General features: G+C 40.2%; 1 protein-coding gene across 1 annotated transcript; it reads right to left on the bottom strand.

Annotated features, from left to right (window-relative positions):
* Positions 1–428: 428 nt before the first annotated feature.
* On the bottom strand, positions 429–19,408 carry LOC108903141 (four and a half LIM domains protein 3). The gene is made up of 6 exons (XM_051068103.1): positions 19,228–19,408; positions 7,232–7,414; positions 4,975–5,149; positions 3,915–4,084; positions 2,503–2,689; positions 429–1,099 (listed from the first exon to the last, which is right to left on the bottom strand). Exons 2-6 carry the CDS (start codon positions 7,385–7,387, stop codon positions 948–950), a joined length of 840 nt encoding a protein of 279 aa, XP_050924060.1. The 5' UTR covers positions 7,388–7,414; positions 19,228–19,408; the 3' UTR covers positions 429–947.
* Between the last annotated feature and the right edge of the window lie 1,117 nt (positions 19,409–20,525).

Raw genomic sequence — 20,525 nt, 5'->3', positions numbered from 1 at the left:
TTTTATAGGGGGTTACTGCCCCTGGCCAACACATAACCCCAGTAAAACCACAAACTAAGCTACACTAAGGTAAGCAGCTGCTGACTATGGCTTTATATATCAACTGTATAGAAATAAGACTTGAAAACAAGCTCCAAAACTGTTAAACTCTTTATTTTCAACCTTTAAAACTTTCAGCAACATTTAACAAAAGAATTCTTTGGCCTTTCCCGAATATAGTTTAGAGCTACAGCTAAATGGTTTCTTTGTTCTTTTTTAATGATGTTTAGAGGTCTGAGTCAGTAAATAGAGTTTTGTGCAGCAGAAATAAGTTGTTTTTATTTTCTCGTGACCCCGTGTGAACGATCTCACCCCCAGGCCTTTCTGACACCTGCTGCATGTTCATACGGACAAATACACCATTTATGAATTCATTTATACACCAGCAGTTATTTTATGACGTTTTTATTGCATTACACCAGTGAAAGTTGATTTAAGCTGAAAAGAAAACACAAGTTTTTAACAGATAAGATTACATACAAGAAGCAGGTCGCAGGAGCAGAAAAAAAGTTTTATAAATTGGAATATTTCTTTAAAAAGTACAAGAAGTCTCAAATGTTGGTTCTGTCTTATTGCAATGAAAAAAAGTGTGATAAAAGAAAACAAACAACTTAATTTAAAAGTATTTTTTTTGAATATTTTACATATAAAATAAAGAAAAAGTCATACACATACATCACAGGACATTTCTGCAGAATTTATACAAACATTTCATCGTGCTAAAGGCTGACTTTAAGTTGTAAATACTGAGCTTTGTATCAGCTTTACACTGTGAGTGAATTAGTGATATTGCAGTGTTCATGTGCAAAGCTGAGGTCTTATACGTTTCCCTGCTGGCGTCAGCAGTGTTTGATATTTTGCTGTTTCTGGTGTGCAGGTGTTGCAGGTGTAGTTTGTTCTGGTGGTGGTCAGTCATCGTTGTTGCAGTCTGTACACAGAATCTGGTCGCGGTCGGGGAAGAAGCCGGAGCCCACCAGCGACACAGAGCAGCGTGAGCACTTGAAGCACGGCTGGTGCCACTGCCGGTCCTCAAAAGAGACATACTTTCCATCGCCAAAACCTGAAAGAGAGACAACATGTGAGCAACTAATGAAGGAATGTTTCAGTAGGGGTGGAAAATAGAGTTCTGCAACAACCAGGAAATAACATAAATGAATTCCAGATAACATCAGCAGTTGGCAGTAACAATAAGAAAACACGGGCAGTTCTGTGTATTCTAGTTCACAGCAAAATATTACTGTGACATGTGAAGTTTCTTTGTCAATGCTACAAAGCTATGAGATAAAGCTGATAATAGACTTTGTTGTACCTGTATTACTGCATTGTCTCTTCTTCAGTTTCCTTGTTCTCATGTGTTAAAGTCACCACATGCAGAGTTTCTTATGTTATTATAGCATCTTTCAAATTAGTCTAAAGGTGTAGGTGCAGCACAGTGTCATGGTTTGGTGTCTATAATCAATATTTTTGTAATAACGACAGAAAATTATCGCCTGAATCTGTAGCTTCTCTCAGTTTTGTGTAGTTTATAGTGAGTTTCGGCTCATCGTTTTGCTGTCCAGCCCTCAATTTTATCTGATCTGATTCACTATCACCACTTTCATAGTGTCTTCTGCTGCAACAGGCGGCAGTTTTTTAGCAAAAAACCCTTAAAAATCCACTGTGCACTACCTGCTCAGCACCAAATATCAGACTAACACAGTCTAGCTGTTCAACATAAGGAAGTATCTTGCAGCTAAAGAGACAGATATTTCTCTCAGGAGCTGGTAGAGACCAAAAACAGAGCTAAAAGAGCGGGACTATTGGTCTTACATTCATCAGATACCAAAAACAAATATAAGCTAATGTTGCTCTGTAAGTGCTGGATGTGTAAATAAGTCTGTTGGTCAAACAGTTCAACATATCGACTTAAAAGTTGATATGTTGAAAATCAGCTGTTGCATCTTAAATGTTCATTTTTGGTTCTATTTATGGTCTGAATTTTATCTTCAATGAGTTCACATCCTGTAATTATTGTCATCTTTATACAGTAGTTGTCCTTGTTAGTGGCAGGGTCCACCACTGCTGAATGGGATTCACACAGATAAATAAATAAATACACATGAAGGATTCACAGGAAATACTGTAGTGTCACTGATATTAGCCTCACTCTTTACCACTGACTCACTTCTGATTTAAAGCACACACCTGATATTCAACACCTTGGTGTGGCTTTTATTGTGAAATCCTTTCTTTGGACAATAGGAAAAAAACTTCACAACACAAAGAGAGGATGTACTGTATGCAAACATGCAACCACTCAGAAAGGATCAGAGCACAGATTTAATACCTGAGTCACCTTTCTGCCTAAATCTGTTTGTTACAGATCATTTTGGTATTTTAACCTTTATTGATAACAGACAGTCAAGACAGGAATGATAAGGAGAAAACAGGAGACGACGGTCCAGTAGGCTACACTTCACTGACCTGTGATGGCCGTGTTGCAGCCGGCACACTTTTTGGCATAGAGGCTGCTGAAACACTTGACGCAGTACGGACTGTCTCCCTGTGAGGTGAAGGGTTGACCGGCCAGCGGAGTTTTGCAGCCCGTGCACAAGAAACACTCTTTGTGCCAAACCTCCTCCTTGTAGGTCACCCCTCCTTTAGTGAGAGCCTGCAGGCCACAAACACAAACTATGTAAGTAACGGCTGTTTATCCAAGATGATTGTCACTATTCATAGTTATGGTGCCTTCCAGTTGTACTCTGGAGGCAGAATTGCCCTGTTCCTAGTCGGACGTTTCAACTGGAACGCCCCCTGAAGTCAGATCAGAGAAACCCCACCAACCCCAACGTAAGAATTCAAGATGGCTGCCACTCATGTCAACAGTAGTGAACACTCTTACTGCTTTAACAGTTCTATCTTGTTTGTTTCACATTACGTCAGTCTAACAGCGGCTAGCAATGACAATGGCTAGTCCGGGATTCGTTTGAATTGGTTCACGTTCACTTAACGTTTCTTTTTTCGAACAGCTAATTTTAGCTGTCTAAATCTAGTCTAATGTTAAGTCTAATGTTAACAACTGTTCTTAAGGTGAGTGATATTGTTTCGAACGTGTCTATCAAAAGAGCAACTATAAAGCTCTGTGACGTCCATGTTTCTGACTCTCAACTGAATGCTGTTAACTTGAGGCGACGTCACTCCAGTCCAACTTCTGATGTAAATGAACGCACAGTACAGCGCTTACCATAAACCATAAAACCAATTCTTCATTTGCACGGACATTGTGGTATTACTATATTTAACCATGTTACCCAATGATTTCACACCTAGATGTTAGAAACATGTTAAACTTCATTAACTCTCAAACAGACACAGTCAATTTTCTTGTACATATTAATGGAATGCCAAAAACCAAACCATTAAGAGCACAGTTTTTTAAAACAGCAAAGTCTGATGACATTATAAAATAAATGTATTTAGTTTTGGACGGTTTTTGGACAAAACATTTGCAGATGTCGCCTTGGGCGCTGGCAACTTGAGATGGACATTTCATTGACTAAAGAATAATAAGAGAGTTCATAAACAATGAATAATAAAAACTAGAATCATGCCTTGTGGTTGTGTGCTTCCGCCAAAAACCGTTGCAGTTTACATCCATGTCTGTCCACACTCAAACAATATATGTAGTGAAGACTACATGATTTAATAGGAAGGTATTTTAATTATCATATGAATTCTTGACGGTCACAGTGGCCTTGACCTTTGACCTCCAAAATCTAATGAGATCATCCTTGAGGATTTGAAGAAAACATCATGTTCACAAGAATGGACAGACAATCTAAACATAATGTCTCCTTAACATCAATCATATCACATGTGGAGCCTGTGTGCTTCACCTTTTTGCAGTGGCTGCACTGAGGAGCAAACCTGCCCTCGTAGCACGGCACACAGTAGTAGTTGTTATTGTCGGGGATGAAAGCCTCGGCACCGATCGGCTTCTCGCAGCCGTGGCACACAAAACAGTCCTCGTGCCACGCGGAGCCGCCGTACTCCAACATCCTCGATCCTGCCAGAGGGGGGGGGGGAAAGCAGATGAAGGTGGAAACTGAGATGTTTGTTGATATCTTTCCTGACATTTTTAAGCTTCTGTGTCACCCGGGGCGCAGCTTTGAAGGCTCTGATAGCGTTCACACAAACACTGAGAGGCGATGATGCAGTGCAACCTGTTTTTACACAGCCCTCCTGTGTTGGACAATTACTTCAGATTATCTCACATCAAACCAATCTGACAAGCTGTGACAAAAGCAGCGCTCTAGCTGACCTCTCAACAGTGCTTTTTATTTATTTTACAGTTTTAACTACTTCATAAGTGGCTGTTAGTCCACTCCCACATAAGTACGAGAAACACACGCTTCACTGGAGAGGTTTATAGAAGTCAGGAACCAGTCATGCTTATGAAATTGGACGTCAGATCCTTTAATCACCGGCCTTGTTTTACAACTGTTGGGACCTGACGCAGACCAAAGGCATGACGGTGTTTTGAACTTGAACTTGGCTGCACTTTAAGAAAAAAAAAGTGGGGAGAAGGCAGCAGCTTTAAAGGCATTCCAGGCTGAACAGAAACTGAAGAAAATGACTGCTCAGTTCAGAGAAGAACTGGAGAGTTATAATAATCCCACAGTACCCACAGGCCCGGGTAATTTTCAGTCATCCGACACTGCCGCTGCTGCACTCGTGTCGTCACAGTGGCCGGAGCTGAAAACTCTGCTGGGAGAAATTTTCACCAGAGCAAGGAAACAATCACTCTGTCACATCTAAGCTGTCACACCCTGCTTAACACAAACTCATTTGCCTCTTTACCCCTGCATAGACAGGGTGTGAACTTTCCGACTGCTTGTGCAATTACTCAAGGATCCATCCAAGAGGAGGGTTTGTGAGAGTCTTTCTTGTCACTACCTGGCATGACTGTCTTGTCGCAGGCCACACACTTGGAGGAAAACTCGTTGCAGAAGCAGTCGCTGCACACGAGCGCGTCGTCCTGGCTGGTGAAGGGCTCATCTGCCAGAGAGCGGTCACAGCGGAAGCAGCGGAAGCAGTGCTCGTGGTAATGTCTGTCCTCGTAGAAGAGCTCCTGGAGGGAAGGGGAGAGGGAGGGTCAGGCTGAGCAGCTAGAGGCTGTAAAACCTGTCAGAAACTCACATTTTCTCTATGATCAAACATATTTATTTCTAACTCCAGTCAGTATCAGTCCTTGCTTGTTAAATGACGACATCAGGCAAAGAGACATGCTTAATAAAACAAGATGGACATGTGGAAGGAAGTAGACAGAGGAGGATTAAATTAAGTATAACCACACACATGTGGCAGACAAAATGAAACAGGTAGGTAAAACAAACAAAGAAAAAACAGCCAGTCAAAGCCAAAGTATGGGCAAAGAAAAGACATAAAAGATCTCGGTGGCATCCATCTTGTTTCAAAATTCCAACTAATAAGCACATGAACACTCTGAAGTCGGAAGGATGACTTCCCAACTTTGGAAGCAAGATCATCTGAGGAGCACGAGTCCAACATTATTATGTGTCCTGCTGTCTGCACCAAAAAATAGTCCCTCAAAAAATGCACCATTTCCTGCTGTTTGCATGACGTTTGTTTTAAACTACAGTGAAGAGCTGTTGAGGGAAATTGCTGAGCCTTTGTTACAAAAAAAAGAAAGAAAAGAAAAGAAAGAAAGAAACTGCCCTAAACTACAAGTTAATAAAAACACTCGATATGTTATTGTTCCTCACAGGGAGACTCTATTTCGTGCCCCCCCATCCGCTTGGAGTTCAGGAGTCACGGTCAGCAACAGGATTCAGTTTCCCACACAAGGACACTTCAGTGCTTTGGATGTTTGCCGACATGGGAGTCTAAACCCAAAGTTTTCTTCTTTTTTTTTTCTACCACACCCTGCTGCCCTCCAAACAAAAAAAGATTTAACACAGGAGTCTTTTCTTAAAAATCAGAATAACCCACTTGGTGATTTTTCTCTTTAACAGCTGCTTGTGTTCCGGTTCACGTGCAGTTCAAGCAAGCTCGGTGATAAACAGCTCCATTGAACGGTGGGTGAAAAACCTAGTTTTGAGGAATGGGGTTTCACAGTTAAAGAAACAACTAACACGAAGGGAGAGAGGGGGTGAGGACGGATGAAGGATGAATATTGTTACGTCTTTGCACAGAGGAGGGACGGCTAAAGCAAGCAGCGGCACAATTTACTGCTGGTCCCTCACAGTCAGTCCATAACTCACAGGACACTAACGGCCTCGTGGCGTCTGTGGGTGTTTCCTTCAGGACTGTGTTTTTCAGTTTTTACTAACTAAGACTTCCCGGAGAGTTAAAGGGGATTACAGACAGTTTGATGTTCTGTAAGAGGAGTTGTGTTTTTTAGGAATACCAGCTGGTCTGTAACGGTTTAAAAACGATTTTCTCAAGCAAAAATAGAAGTAGTGGAATGTAAAAGTATTTCAGATACACTACAGATAAAGTCCTGCATTAAAAATGTTACTTGAGAAAAGTACCTAACTGTTATTAAGTAAACATACTTAAAGTAAAATACAGGTGGCTGTCTGTCAACACAATATCTCAGAAATGCCAAATTAGGTACACATGTTCAGTTGGACTTAAGGATGAACTGATTAAAATTAGGTGTCGAGAGGTCAAAGGTCAAGGTCACTGTGACCTCACAAAACCCATTTTTGGCTTCTTGAATGTGATATCTCAAGATCTGCTTGAAGGAATTTCTTCATATTTGGCACAAAAATGAACTGAATTTGTAGAATTTGGTATTCAAAGGTCAAAGGTCACTGTGACTGCACAAAACATGTTTTTGGCCATAACTCAAAAATTCAGTCTAATTTAAATATTAACATGTAAGCAGCATTTTTCATTTGTAGCTGATTGAGGTAGATTTATTTTATATGCTCTTTGGTATATTTCATATTTATGGTAGAGCTGAGACACTTAATTGATCAACAGAGTATTAATTGGCAACTTTTTTGATGAAATGACAGCAGACAGACATTACAAAGGACTCTAGGAAACTATTTTACTATTTTTTTGAAGTTAGTTAATCAACAAGGAAAGAATAATTCCTTCTAAAATATGGTGAAAAAGTATAATCATGTACAAATACTTCAAATTTAAGTACAGCAGTTGAGTAAATGTACTCTGATCTTACCTTGGCATTGTGACCGATGATTTCTTTACATTCCTGGCAGGTCTTGGCGTACAGGCGGTCATAGCAGGGGATGCAGTGAGGGTTGTCCTCCACCTGGATGTACTTGCGTCCATACAGGGACTCGTTGCAGTTTTTGCAGTCGAAGCAGTCACTCATGGTGTCTCTTTGTTTTGGCCGACCACCTGCACAACGGAGAAGTCACAGGTGCAGTTCAGCATTCAGTGTCAGCAAGAAGACAGAGCGGGAAGAAGGAGGAGGAGGAGTGAGATTAGTTAAGACAGAGAGAGAAAGCAGGAAGAAGGGAGGCAGACAGTCTTTGGATATAGAGCTGGGAAATAAAAATCAAGAGGAGAAACAAAAATGAAGGAAAAAAGAACTACTCAAAGATGTTTTACACAGCAGGTTAGAAAGATCCAAGATAACTAACATCTGCGTGGGATGTGTTACAACCATGAGAAACTGAAAAGTCATTCATATGGTCGCATTGTAAGTGAGTGAGTTTTAGTCTTGTGACCTTTTCACCTCATTTTGGAAATCTGTGGTTGATATCCTATCGCTCTGCATGCATTACGAAATACAGCTAAACTCTAGACTTTGTTTATCAGGTACTAGTCGACATGACATGACTGCTATCCAATGGAGATCCACTGTTATGTCTTCACAGTGGTGGACTTAGGTTTCAAATGATTCAACACTTGATAAAAAAAATATTACAACATTAAAAAGGAAGTCTCAGAAGGTTTGCAAAATGTGGTATTATCATATGAATTTTGATTTTATTAAAAGCAGCTGTGAGAAAACAGATTAGTGCAGTTAGGATGTGTTTAAAGAGAGTTTCAGGGCGAGGGGGTTGGTTATGGAGAAGGCAATGTCACAAGAGGTTTGGTGCTGAAGGGTGGAGAGGGAGGGCTGCAGTGGAGAAGCTGGGTGATGGAGGAGGGAGCCTGGTTATGGAGGACTTTGTAAGTTAGGAGAAGCATCTTGAAATGAGTCTGGGACAGGGAGCCAGTGCAGATTCTTTAGGGACAAGGATGATATGCCCAAGCATTGAACCCTGGGGGACAGAGGAGCGGTGGAGGTGATGGTGATGACCTGTTGGAGGATTAGTGGGTGTTAGCTGTGTCAAAAGAGGCAGTGAGGTTGAGAAGGAGTCTCAGGGGAGGAGGTGGTTGTTGGTGAATTTGAAGAAGAGGTGAAACTGCCCTACAGGATCAACTTAAATCCTATTTAGATTCAGCTTTAACATGCAAGAAACAGAAATAGTACTGAAAGACATCACAGTGCGGTTAAATGTTATTAAATGTTCCACTTCCTGCATGTACAGAAAGGGCTGAATGAACACTTTAACTTAAAGAGTTATGGCTGATTCACTGTAAATCTGTCCTGTAGTGATATAACTGCTTCTCCCATTTCATCATTTCTCACTAACGAGTGAAAGCTCATGATGTCGGTCCACCCCCCCCTCTCATTCCTGCACGAAACCCCCTGCGGTGGTTTGGCATTGAGAAGGAACGACTAAACAATATTAATTGTTGGGAGCTGAACTGAAACAGCGTTCTCAATTTCAAAGGCTCTCCTGAGGGCTTTTTCATCTGTGTTTGGCTTGTGTTTAAAGGGCAACAACACTCGTTTATCTAGTTTACTTCTTTTGTCCACAACTTTCTCATGAATGCATAACTTTATTTAGCTGCTGGAAACAAGACTTAAACATCTTTTACCCAAAGAAACTGCTGAGCGTGCTGTATTCTCTGGAAACTGTGAACATTTAATCCATATCCCAGATTTTGCTCCTTAATTAAACCTTCTTCAGACCGCCCTTGTTTCAGAAAACAAGTGTTCTGTCTTTACAAAAACTGATTCTCAACTGCAAACAAATACAGTATCTCCCAGGACACTTCTTAATTTCTGCCTCCAGAAGCACAACTTTGTCCTTTTTTAACTGGACCATATTTTCTCATAAAAATCTTTTAATGGGATTGATTGTGTCCCAAATCTCAGTTGCCTCATTACAAAGCTTTTTACGTCCTGCCTGCCTAGTTGCATGATGCAAAAACACAATCCCACTGGGGCAATGATCTCTACAGATGAAGTCCAAACATGTCTTTCTCATCATATTGACTCAGAAGATGCTGAGTAAAGTTTTGTTTTGAGCTCATCAATGACCCAACAAGTCAGATGAGACTTCTCATCTTGTAAACAATACATTTGCTAAAAAATAATGCATACAGCTTATTTAGAATATATTGAAGCTCAGCGGCCGGAGTTAGAGGGGTGGCCAAAGGTGGCAGGAGTCACCTCTACTGGTCCCACTACCAGATAGGGTACAGGCTCTGGGCCTCCCAATCAGAGCCTCTGTATGAAGTTACTGTAAATATTTCTTGTTGGGAAGTCAATCAAACAGAGATGCAAAAATGTCAAAAAAAAAAGATGCAAAAAGCAACCACAAAGAGATGTGAGGCAGACACAGAGACATAAAACGACCACACAAAGGTGCACAACAATCATAAAGAGACACAAAATCACTATAGAGAGACAAAACACAACCACAAAAAATGCAAAATGCCCACTTATAGGTGTAAAATGACCACAAAAGGCAGACCACAAAGAAAAAGCTTGATTTGCAGCTTGTGGAGAACAGGAAGGACAGGTGGAAATAAGGCTGGGCACATAGACAATAACATCATCCCACCATTATTACTGAACACAGTGAGGCATTAACAGAGTATGTGACCCATGTTCTGCAGCAGCAAAGGGAAATGAGTGAGGAAATGATGTGTGGGAGGTTAAAACACCCTCCCCGTGGAACAGTTAAGACCTGACAGGGCTAAGGAAGACACAGTATACAGTGTGGGTATATGTTCATGCTCAGGACCTCAACGTCTGGAACATTGCATTTACAAAGGCAGACACTTAGATATTTCACTTGGAAACGGATACTGTTTATAATTTCCTCCCCCCTGTTTTGGGCTCAGAGTGGCTTTGACATGTTTCTATAATGTCAGAAAAGAGGAGGTGGGTTCAACAAAGAGCAGCTGAGAAACCGTGTGGCTTTGAAATCTCCCTGAGGGATCGAGGAATGAGCCGAGACCTCCCGAACCCTCCTGGAAGACGTCATCAGTTGAAATGATGAGAGGGCCAAAAGCTCGGTACAAACTAATGAAGGCCACTTGTTTTCTCAGAAAATGACTATTTGTGGTTTGTATTGAAGCTGGTAAAGGATTAAACATCGCTCATGATGAAGGTTTCCTGCTCTACAAAGCTGTTTTTTTTTTTTTTTACAGGTACCACGCTTCACGCTCTATAACCCCCCAAGTATTTGCATCTGGTCTGTTAAAGAGTCATCTTGAAAGAGCAGTTTACATTCCTCACGTCTGACTGCTATCAAACATTTTGTTTCTAATAACCAATGATGCAGTTATTTCAGATAAACATAAAAAAGATAAACACAGTCTGCTCTCAGTCATGTCCCTAAGCCAAAGCCAGGAGCAGAAACTCCCTCTCCTCTACGACTTTTCCTCCCAGTGCCATGTTAGCATAACGCTGAGGACATCCCTCATGCATCCCTCCCTGCAGATAACAGCTTCCTTTTACAGGGCATCAAGCTAGGTCAACAAAACACAGAGGAAAAATAAATTGAGACAAAACATCACATCCTATGTCTGTTTTCTGTCAGATTGCTGTCTGGATGGGGGAAATCGGCTCAACTTCCCCCCTAAAATGTCTTAAAAGGTTCGGCTTCTATTCTCGTCCGTCCATGTCTACGATGAATGCAGTGATAGAACAATGGTTTTCCTTCCGCACATAGTCGTCTCGGTTTTGTGCTTTATGTTTCTCTTCCTGAGCTACAACATCTGCGAACACATTCTGTGGTCTCCAGCTGTTGCCTTTCATCAAATTCTCCTTTAGGCATCCGATAGGGAATTCTTACGGGACCGGTGCCATAACATAACAGCATCTAATTAAAATCCATGATTGTTGAAACCAACATTTTATGGTTCCTATAGGACATTCCATTATAACTTTATAGCCAGCAACACAATAGGAAATTATGGTTAAGAACAGTTGAATGAAAATTATATGTTAGAGCTGGAGTCGGGGGGTAATTAGCTTAGCTTAGCAAAAAGACTGAAAACAGACTAAATGAAAGTGAAATTATAGCTTTTGAAAGAAGACAATACAATTTTCCTTCTATAACAAATTTAATTTCTGTAAGGAAACAAACCATTGGCTCAATTCAGTACCCTCAGGTTTTGCTGCTACAGTCAGCAATACACCAGCTTTAAAAAACGTCTAAATTAGCGACTAGTTCAATTCACTGCGATTAGTAGATTCATTCTCAAGGGTGAAGTAAATCTGCTCAAATTTCAGTTAGACTTTAATGACTTACTCATGGATTTGCACTGTCGAACCTACTGAGGCCTTCAGGTAACAGTAAAAATGTGAAAGGCCATCTCTAGAATCAGTATTTTTCAGTTCTAAGCAATATGGTGGGCTGCCGTGGAAGAGGACTCACTCCCCATGTAGATAAGAGGGGCTCATTCAAAGCTAACGAAGGCTAATGAAAACACAACGCATAGTTGCAGGTGGTTATACACAAATAAAAATAGAATTATTTATACAATGTTCAATTTCTGCAAATAGATTCTGCTAAATGGTACACTGGTCCTTTGAAAACTGCTGAAAACAAGTCTTCCAACCTCAACGACCATACAGGTCGCTTGGTGATGCCCCTCAGATACAACACTAAAGAGCACACTAGCCATAGGTGTGTACCAGCGACAGTCGTTCCAGAGCTTTGTCGTCATGGTAATAATAATAAACATGGGGTTAATGTTAGTAATGGTCTCTGTTTGGTTAGGTTTAGGCATAAAAACTGCTTGGTTAGGTTTAGACATAAAAAATACAGGGTTAGGTTTAGGAAAAGATTGTGGTTTCGGCTAAAATTGCTTGTGAAAGAAACAAAAATAACCATCAGGTTCAAAGAGGAACAAAACTCTCTTGTGTGACAGTCCTGAGTTTGATTGACTGAACCATGCACCCCAACCTCCTCCTGGCGTTGACTTTTTTTGATCTTTATACATCTACTTAATCAATGTCACAATTACTACGGCCACTAGATGTCGCTCAACAAGAAGACGCAACCATGAGCCATAATAAGCTGTTGCACAAATGACGTATGTTTTCGTTTTTGACAGGAGGACAGTCTCTCCAAAAAAGGGGTATGTTTTGCTTACAGTTATGAGACAGGAGTCAATGATACAAATAAGTTTTCTGGATTAAGCATGTGAACTTACTGTCCTGTTAGCAATCAAGCAAACTAACAAGCCCATGAGTTTGCTAACTGATCATTAGACATTTATTGTTTCACCAACTAACTAGCCATTTTATAACTGATATGTATGAGCCTGTTTTCTGACTGGGACCTTTTTCTATTTGTGCTACTGTTACACTATGTTTTAGTCTTTATTTTTATCCCATAATAGTCATTTGTGGCCACAGTAGCTGCAAAAGTTACCAGTCACTTTAAGGTCACAACTGACTTGCTCAAAACATGCAAATAAGAGTCTGGTATGAATCCATTAACCTTCACCTCATTGACCGTCTGGCATTAATATCAGCTGTCTAAAACAGTGACTCACATGAAGTCAGCACCTGGTTTAGGAGGCGTTCACGTAACTCTGCAGGTATTCTCTTGGACTGCACCCAGGAATACTTGTTGCCCCTGTTCTCCTCACCACAAGACATTACACCAAACACTCATCCATCCTGTCTAAGTACTTTCCCTCTAGTAGCACGACTGCAGAAACTATTTAAGTCCACAATTCACCTTGATGACTCGACATGCTGAATTCCTCACTGATACACTGTCTGTCCTGGTGCAAGATTTACCACAGTCACTTGGCTACAAGAGCTTTGTAGCGGCAGCCAAATGGCAACTGTCTCCCGGGATCAGCCACTGGGCCTCCTGTCTCATGTCCCTTCATGGCTTGCTGCTGTTGTTTTTAGTCCTCGACAACCTGACAGTTTCTTAAGAGCGGAGCCAGGAACTCTGCGAGCCATCAGAGTTCTGCTTGGTGTTAGTGTTTATTTTTCCTGTGGAGGAATTTGTGTCTGAGGTTTACGAACCAGATTATTCCATGATGAAAACCGCTGTCATGTGTAATAAAATCCAGTGAGACAAATGTGTAGGTAAGTGTTAAACCTGTCACAGCCACAAAATATTAATTCATGCATTATAAAAGAGCCCCAGTGCCTTCTTGGGGTGACGATATTACATTCCTGCTCTGGAACAGGCACCTGAATCTGAGCTACACACCCTCCAAATCTGTTTTAAGGACCTTTTTTGACACTTTTTACACTCTCTCTAATACTCAAACTTACTGGATTCTCAGTTAAAACAGGAAAGTGAGTGACAAAGTTGGTTTTTAGTAACGCAAATGTCCCAGTTCCAGGTTGGCTGGTACACCACTTTGGTCCAGAGTGAGATATGTTAACAACTATTCAGTGGATAGCTGTGAAATTTGGTAGACATTCATCATCCCCAGAGGATGTATCCCCAATCCTCTGACATTTCCCCTACAGCGCCACCATAAGCTTGACATTTTTAATTTTGAGTGAAATATTTAACTATCAGACAAATCACCATGAAATTTGGTACAGACATTCCTACTCCCCAGAGGATGATTCCTACCAACTTTGGTACTCACCATGACTTTTCACCTAGTGCCAACATCTGCCCAAAGATGTCACAAATCCTGAGAAATATCTCAACATTTACAAGATGGATTGTATAATAGTCATGGTTCCCAAGGAGACTGTCCTCCAAAGACCAACAACAGCATCACTCATTTAAGCAAGTGTCCAAAAACAATATGTGCTAATGTTCAAGTGACAAATCCTTGGAGAGGTCATGATAATGATGGTTTGTGTCTGTTGGGAGCAAAAGGAGGAAATAGTTTGAAGCTAACATAGAGCCACAGTGGGAGGAAGTCATGGTGGATGGATGGGTCAACAAACATCAGACTTTAACACAAGACCGCTGTTTGTTTCCTACCAACGGTCAACATTGGTTTCTTTTAATCATGACCACGTTCGTTCCCAAACCTTAACCAAGTAGCTATTTTAGCCCAAGCCATGCTCTTTCCCTAAGTCTGAGTTGTTTTTGTGTCTACCCCTTAACAAACCTTAACCACAGCGTTGCCACATCTGAAAACAGCATGGAAAAATGATGCTGTCTTGTTGACAGTGGCGTCAAATCAGATTAACACTTCTATATGAGGTGTTTGGGAGGTGTGTTTTGTTTTTTTTAATTTGGAGGAGGTTTTGGTAATTAGCAAAACAAACACACTAAACAAAGATGGTGAACATAGTAAACATTATACCCACTTGACATTAGTATGTTAGCATTGTCAATATTAGCATGTTTGCATGCTGGTGTTAGCATTCAGCTGTGGCTAGCATGGCTGTTGACCCTGCCTGTGTCTACAATAACTTCCATGTTGATTCTGTACCATCACTGACAGCTGTAGAGTCACACTACTGTCATTTTTTGCATCTATTAAATATGACACATAGCACCATTAGCAGTAAGTAGCACACATGCTAGGGGCACTACCTTTTGACGGTCTGACTACATAAACTGCAGCATAAGTCTCACACTCAGAATTCAGATTCAAATCAAACAAAGGAAAGTATTGCTACTGTAGCCTATGTTGTAAACAGGAGACACAGCCTTTTTCCTTGTTTTTCTAATGCATGAACTTATAATAACTGCTTTCTTCTGTACTGTAAAACCCACAGACTGTGTGAATTCAATTAAAGCAGGAAAGCGTGTAACAAAGTTGGTTTTTAATTACCATCACCATTTTACTGTTTGGCTTAGGGTGCTTTAACGGCCTCTAACCAGCTGAGAACAGTCCCCATATTGTGCAACTCCTGAGTTACACAACCTGGATTTGGGGAGGTGAATGAGAATATTGACAGCGGCACAATACTCTGTAGAAAGTGCTATCAGCAGAGGAGCCCTGCAGCACTGGAGGAAAGTGACACCCTCTCGGTTGCAGCTATAAACTGTTAAAGAAAAAAAAGAAAAAAGAAAAACAAGGCTGCTCTCTTATGGCCATCAGATGACTGCGCTCTCTTTCATCCCCCCGTACAAAGACGTTCAATGTGGTGTGGCTTCCTGCAGATCACAAGGCCAATTTCAGCTGCACGCACACAAATCAAAATGAACACACATTGTACGTTTTGTCGTCGAAGATTAAAGATCTCATCAGGATAAATTACTCCTTGCTGTTTTAAACTCTGACGATATTCTGAGAGTTGGCAGGAGGGTAACATCAATTTTGGTTAGTTCAATGTGAAAAGTAGCTGCAGTTTCTTATGTGAAATCCTTAAAGGTCAAATCAGTGTCAAGGGTTCAACTGTGAGGCTGTGCTTCAGTTTACACACTCATGTCACTAATTATCTGTTCAGAAAATCAGTTTCTTCGCTCTGAATTCCACTGAAACAATCTCATGAATGCTGTCATCAGATATTAATGAATATATAACCTGCCGTATTAAGCTGATAAGATTAGGGAGTAAAGTAGTTTTAAAGGTAAAGTGGGTGTCTGGCTTTGTTATATAAAACTTCCTCCAGACTTCCTGCACACACAAATGAACACATAACATGCATTTTTTGTTTGTGATTACAGATTTAATCAAGATAATTGTCTCCTCTCTTATTGTTTATACAGCAAAATAGCTGAATTTTCTTGTGAGGTCAGCTAACATTTAACTTAATTTAGTCTTTTAAGAGAAATCAGTTCTTTCACGCTAAATTCCACTAAAACCATAATATGATCAGTATCATTGGATATTAATGACACATAACCTGCTACGCTAAGCTCATAACATTAGGGAATTAAGTACCTTTAAAGACAGACTGTGTGTCTGGCTTGGTTTTATGAGTCTCCAGCTGGCTGTTTGTTTACTCTGTGAAACAATGTGGTCTCCAGCTGCAGCTTCACCTCTGCTGCTGTTGACTGAACTGACAAACAGCCTTTAAACAGCTTTTAAAGCCTCTCCTTTCAGCGATGCTTTGTTATGCAGGCTGAGGCTTTGAGCTAAATGCTAACATACAGTGATAATGCTAACATGCCGATCTTTAACAGGTCTAATATTTTACCATCTTAGCTTGTTGTGTTAGCATGTTAACATTGGACAAATAACCAGATGATGGTGCTTCAGGGAAAGTCCAGGATCATTGTAATTCATCCTCTGGGAACCATGAATGTCAGTATAAAATTTCATGGCAATGAGTCCAATGGTTGTTGCAACATTTCAGTCTGGATCAAAACGGTGGTCTGACCAACAGACTGATACTGCCATCCAAAGCCAAGCCACTACCACTGCTAAAAATATATCTAAAAAATCAAAATGCTTCTGCAAATGATGAAGAAAACAATAAAAAAAAGGGAAGAAAGATTAAAAAGATCATAATCAAGTGTGTTTATGGAGTCTCTTAAAATCTTCAGAGAAGTTACTTTTGGCAACTAAGTTGTTGTGCTTGGATTGTACTCGCAGGCAAACGCTGACCGATGCAAATAAACAGTCAGCCCGATCTTAAATACTGACGACTGTTATCCAGTGCAAATACACAAGTAAACATAATACCCCCTCAGCTGCCAGCTGGCAGTGGGATTGTCCAGTTCAAGTCCTGGGTGTTAATGGTAACAAATGTTTGTTTTCTGAGAAAGTGCTGGGCCTGCTGTCTCTGACTTTATGTTGGCTACGTCTGATTTATTTGTCTTAGATTCAGAAGTGCTTCTTTGTGTTGGAGAGAATCAGAGGGCTGATATCACTCCATTGACCAGTCATGGTTGAGATCGAGAAAGGGCGAGAAGTATTGGTCAGTGTTGTTCTTTTTACAACATCATAAATAAATATGACGAATTTTGAGGTTGTGAGCGACTGGAGATGTGGGTGAAAAGACATGCAGACTTAACCTACTGCAAAACTAGACAAATTCAAAGAAGTTAGACCAAAATAAGGAAAAAAAAGCTTATTCACATTGTTGTTAAGAGTTAGATGAGAATGTTAACACCTCTCTCACGCCGCCATGTTGCCCATAAAATTACTTACTGTAGCTTTCAGAAAAAAAACAAAACAAAAAAAACAAGATGTTTGGGTCAGGTTTTGTTAATTTCGGATCGAGTGAGGCTACAGCTTCATATTTCATAACAGAAGTTTCTGCAAGAAAATGAATCAACATATTTCCCTAAATGTCTAACTATTCCATTAACTCTTCCCAGGCTGTCAAACAGGAATAGGAAATAGAAAAGACAGCAATGTGAGTGAGACTGACTCATGAGACTCTCACGTCCCTGACAGTCTGACGAGTCTTTATGACTGTCAGTCATTTGACAAAATCTAAAATCATCACCCTGTAGCTGTTTTATTTGTCTCTGGCTCGTCTCCAGTGATTGTACACAGACCCGACCTTCGCCCAACGCAAGAATTTCAGAGGAATGTGACTGTGGTCGAAACGTGGCAAAACCTTGTGGTTCAAACACTGAGAAAAAGAAGAAGAAGGAGAAAAAAAGCATTTTTCTTCCACCCTCTGTTTTCTAAAAACAGACAAAAGTCAGGAATTCCTTTCTGTGTGAAACAAAAAATAATACACTCACACTCACACATTCACAAGTCTTCAGGGGGAGGAAGCAACCAGAGCTGAATTGTTTCAATGAATGTATTGATATCCCCCAAATGGATTGGAACATGGTGGTTGTATGAGGATGGTGTGTGGTGATGGAAACTATGAGCGGTGCCGAGGGGGTGGTGGAGGGGTGGGGGGTAGGAGGGGGGGGGTTTAGTTGCTGAGTCTCCAGAACAAAATTTGTAATCTGGAGACATGACATCACTGTAACTCAACAAGACTGAATGGCTTGTTAACATAAAAAGACTTGTTGTATGGGCTTTAATTGTCAACATATTAAGCTCTATTTTGTGTGACCACCCCCCACCCGACCATGTCACCATGTCTCCTGCATCTGAGCCAACTCAAGACGTGGGGGGTTGTCCCCTCAAAGGTTTCCTTGTTCTTCCTCTCATAATTCTGGCTTCAAAAACAGGGCTGCAGCACTTATCCACAGTATCAATTACTCCGTTTGGACCCTGTTCAGACCCACAGACCTTAAAAAAAAAAACATCCACTGTTTCCTCACTCTAAAGAAAGAACATCCTTTCTGGTGCATCCTGGATATGGGGGGTCAAATATTTGGCTTAAAAATATGCACCTCTTGCATAATTGAACTGATTACACTTTCAGTAAAGACTGGTATTTTGGTACCACTTTCTAAAGCTGTGCTCTTCTTAGAAGGATTTTTATCATTAATAATTTTTTTCAGTAATTTACTGAGGCATTGCAGATTCAGTCATTGATGACAATAAATTGTGGGTTGCCAGGTTGTGAAAATACATTTGGCAGGTGTTTATCATTTCTGCTTGGTCATCATGTTGCTGTAATGTTGGTAATCTCTAACTAAATTCTCACAATTCTCAGTTTCTAATTAGTAATCAATTCCATAATAAATGGATTTTCTGCAGCACGTTTTTTAAAAGTCAAATGGAGCAACCAGTCAGAGGAAGTTTTCACAACCTGCAACCCAAAAGTTGTTCTTTTAACCGACCAATAAGGTTTTATGAAATGATTAACCACTAATAAAGGCGCTTGATTAAGTGTTAAGTTTCTTTTAAAGTCTACCCGTGCGCAGAAATACTTGACACCGACAAAAAACGAAAATATTCAAAATACAAACAATGCGTCAGTAATGCGCCGTTTTGCACCAGGTGAGGGTACAGGTGAAGACCTTAGCTTCAGTAGATTTTACCCTTGTAAAACCTTCCTAACACATTTTAAACGTGCTTATCACCCACGTGTTTCACATTACAAAGCTCTACCTCTTCGTGTATTCCTCTATAATATAAAATAGTAAATAAATATGAAACATACCGGCTCTTTGCGCATCAGCAGCTTGTGGAGACGCTCGCAGGAAGGAGACTCCGTCTCTGCGGGATCGGAGTAGTTCGTCCTCCTGTAGTTGCCCTGCTGTATAAAATGACAGATAATTAAATCCTCCGTGGACTCCTGCGAGCTGACGGGTTTCCACTGACTGAAGCATCTGTGTCTGGTGCGTAAAACCCAAACCACTCGTTCAGACACCGCCCCTTTCCTCCTCTCTCTGTCTTTCCACTCCCTCTGTCCCTCTGTCTTTCACCTTGTGAGGAGTTCAAGCTGAAAGAAGGTAGGCTCTGTGTGTTTTTTGGATGTAACAGAATATTTTAAACACACGGTAGACTTTCGAGGATCCACTAGTTTCCAGATGCTGATGTAAACCACTTTATTATCTCTTTAAAAGGAAAATCACTATAATAATCTCATAATGGGAGCTGTGGTTGCACTGAATAATGTGCTCAACAGCATTTTAATCTCAATAAAAATCATTTGGGGCGAAACCTTTCATTTGAACCACCTTATTTAGCATTTACAGGCAGTATATTATACTCAAAATAGTTTGTCACACTCTCTAATGTGAGTGTAAGCAGATATGAGGACTTTTTTTATTTGTTTATTAATGTACATTGTGTGTTATAAATAGTTAGCGAATGTCTGATAGCTGTTTACACTGTGTTTTAAACTGTTAACACATGTTGTAAAAGATTTTTTCCATGAACAGGAACAATTTTTAAAGCCTGCTACAAAGTATTTATGGATGTTTATTCACATTATAGAGCATTTATTGAATATTTATATACATTATGAGGCATTTATTAACAGTTTATTGCCATTATAAAGATTTACTGAATGTTTTATTCACATTATAAAGTATTTATTGACTGCCCCTTTATATTATAAAGGATTTACTCACTTTATTTGCATCATATAGTATTTATGGATTGGTTTTCCACCCTATAAAGCATTTATTGTCGTTTAAGCACATTACGTGAAGCATTTATTAATTGTCTATACACGTGTGAATATCAATCACAGGTGAGTTTAACACAGTTAAAAGATGTGTTCAAAACTCACAAAGACATGTTGAAAGTTTCATTGTTGACACAAGTTTGACAAAATAATTCTTAACTGAAAGTCCACTTACTGGATTTCCAACCAGAGCTTTCAGCTGCATCTTGTGGCTTTCATCAGCAGGCAAGAGGTGAAGTTGGCTCTGCTGTAATGAGAGTGAAAATGTACAAATTAATTGTTACTTTATTAACAAATATGATAAATATATGATTAATAATATTAATGA

The sequence above is a fragment of the Lates calcarifer genome, linkage group LG3 (assembly GCF_001640805.2).
Source record: "Lates calcarifer isolate ASB-BC8 linkage group LG3, TLL_Latcal_v3, whole genome shotgun sequence".
Classification (NCBI taxonomy): domain Eukaryota; kingdom Metazoa; phylum Chordata; class Actinopteri; family Centropomidae; genus Lates; species Lates calcarifer.
Note: the sequence above shows the minus strand (reverse complement) of the source record. Positions and strands in the feature narration are given on the sequence as shown.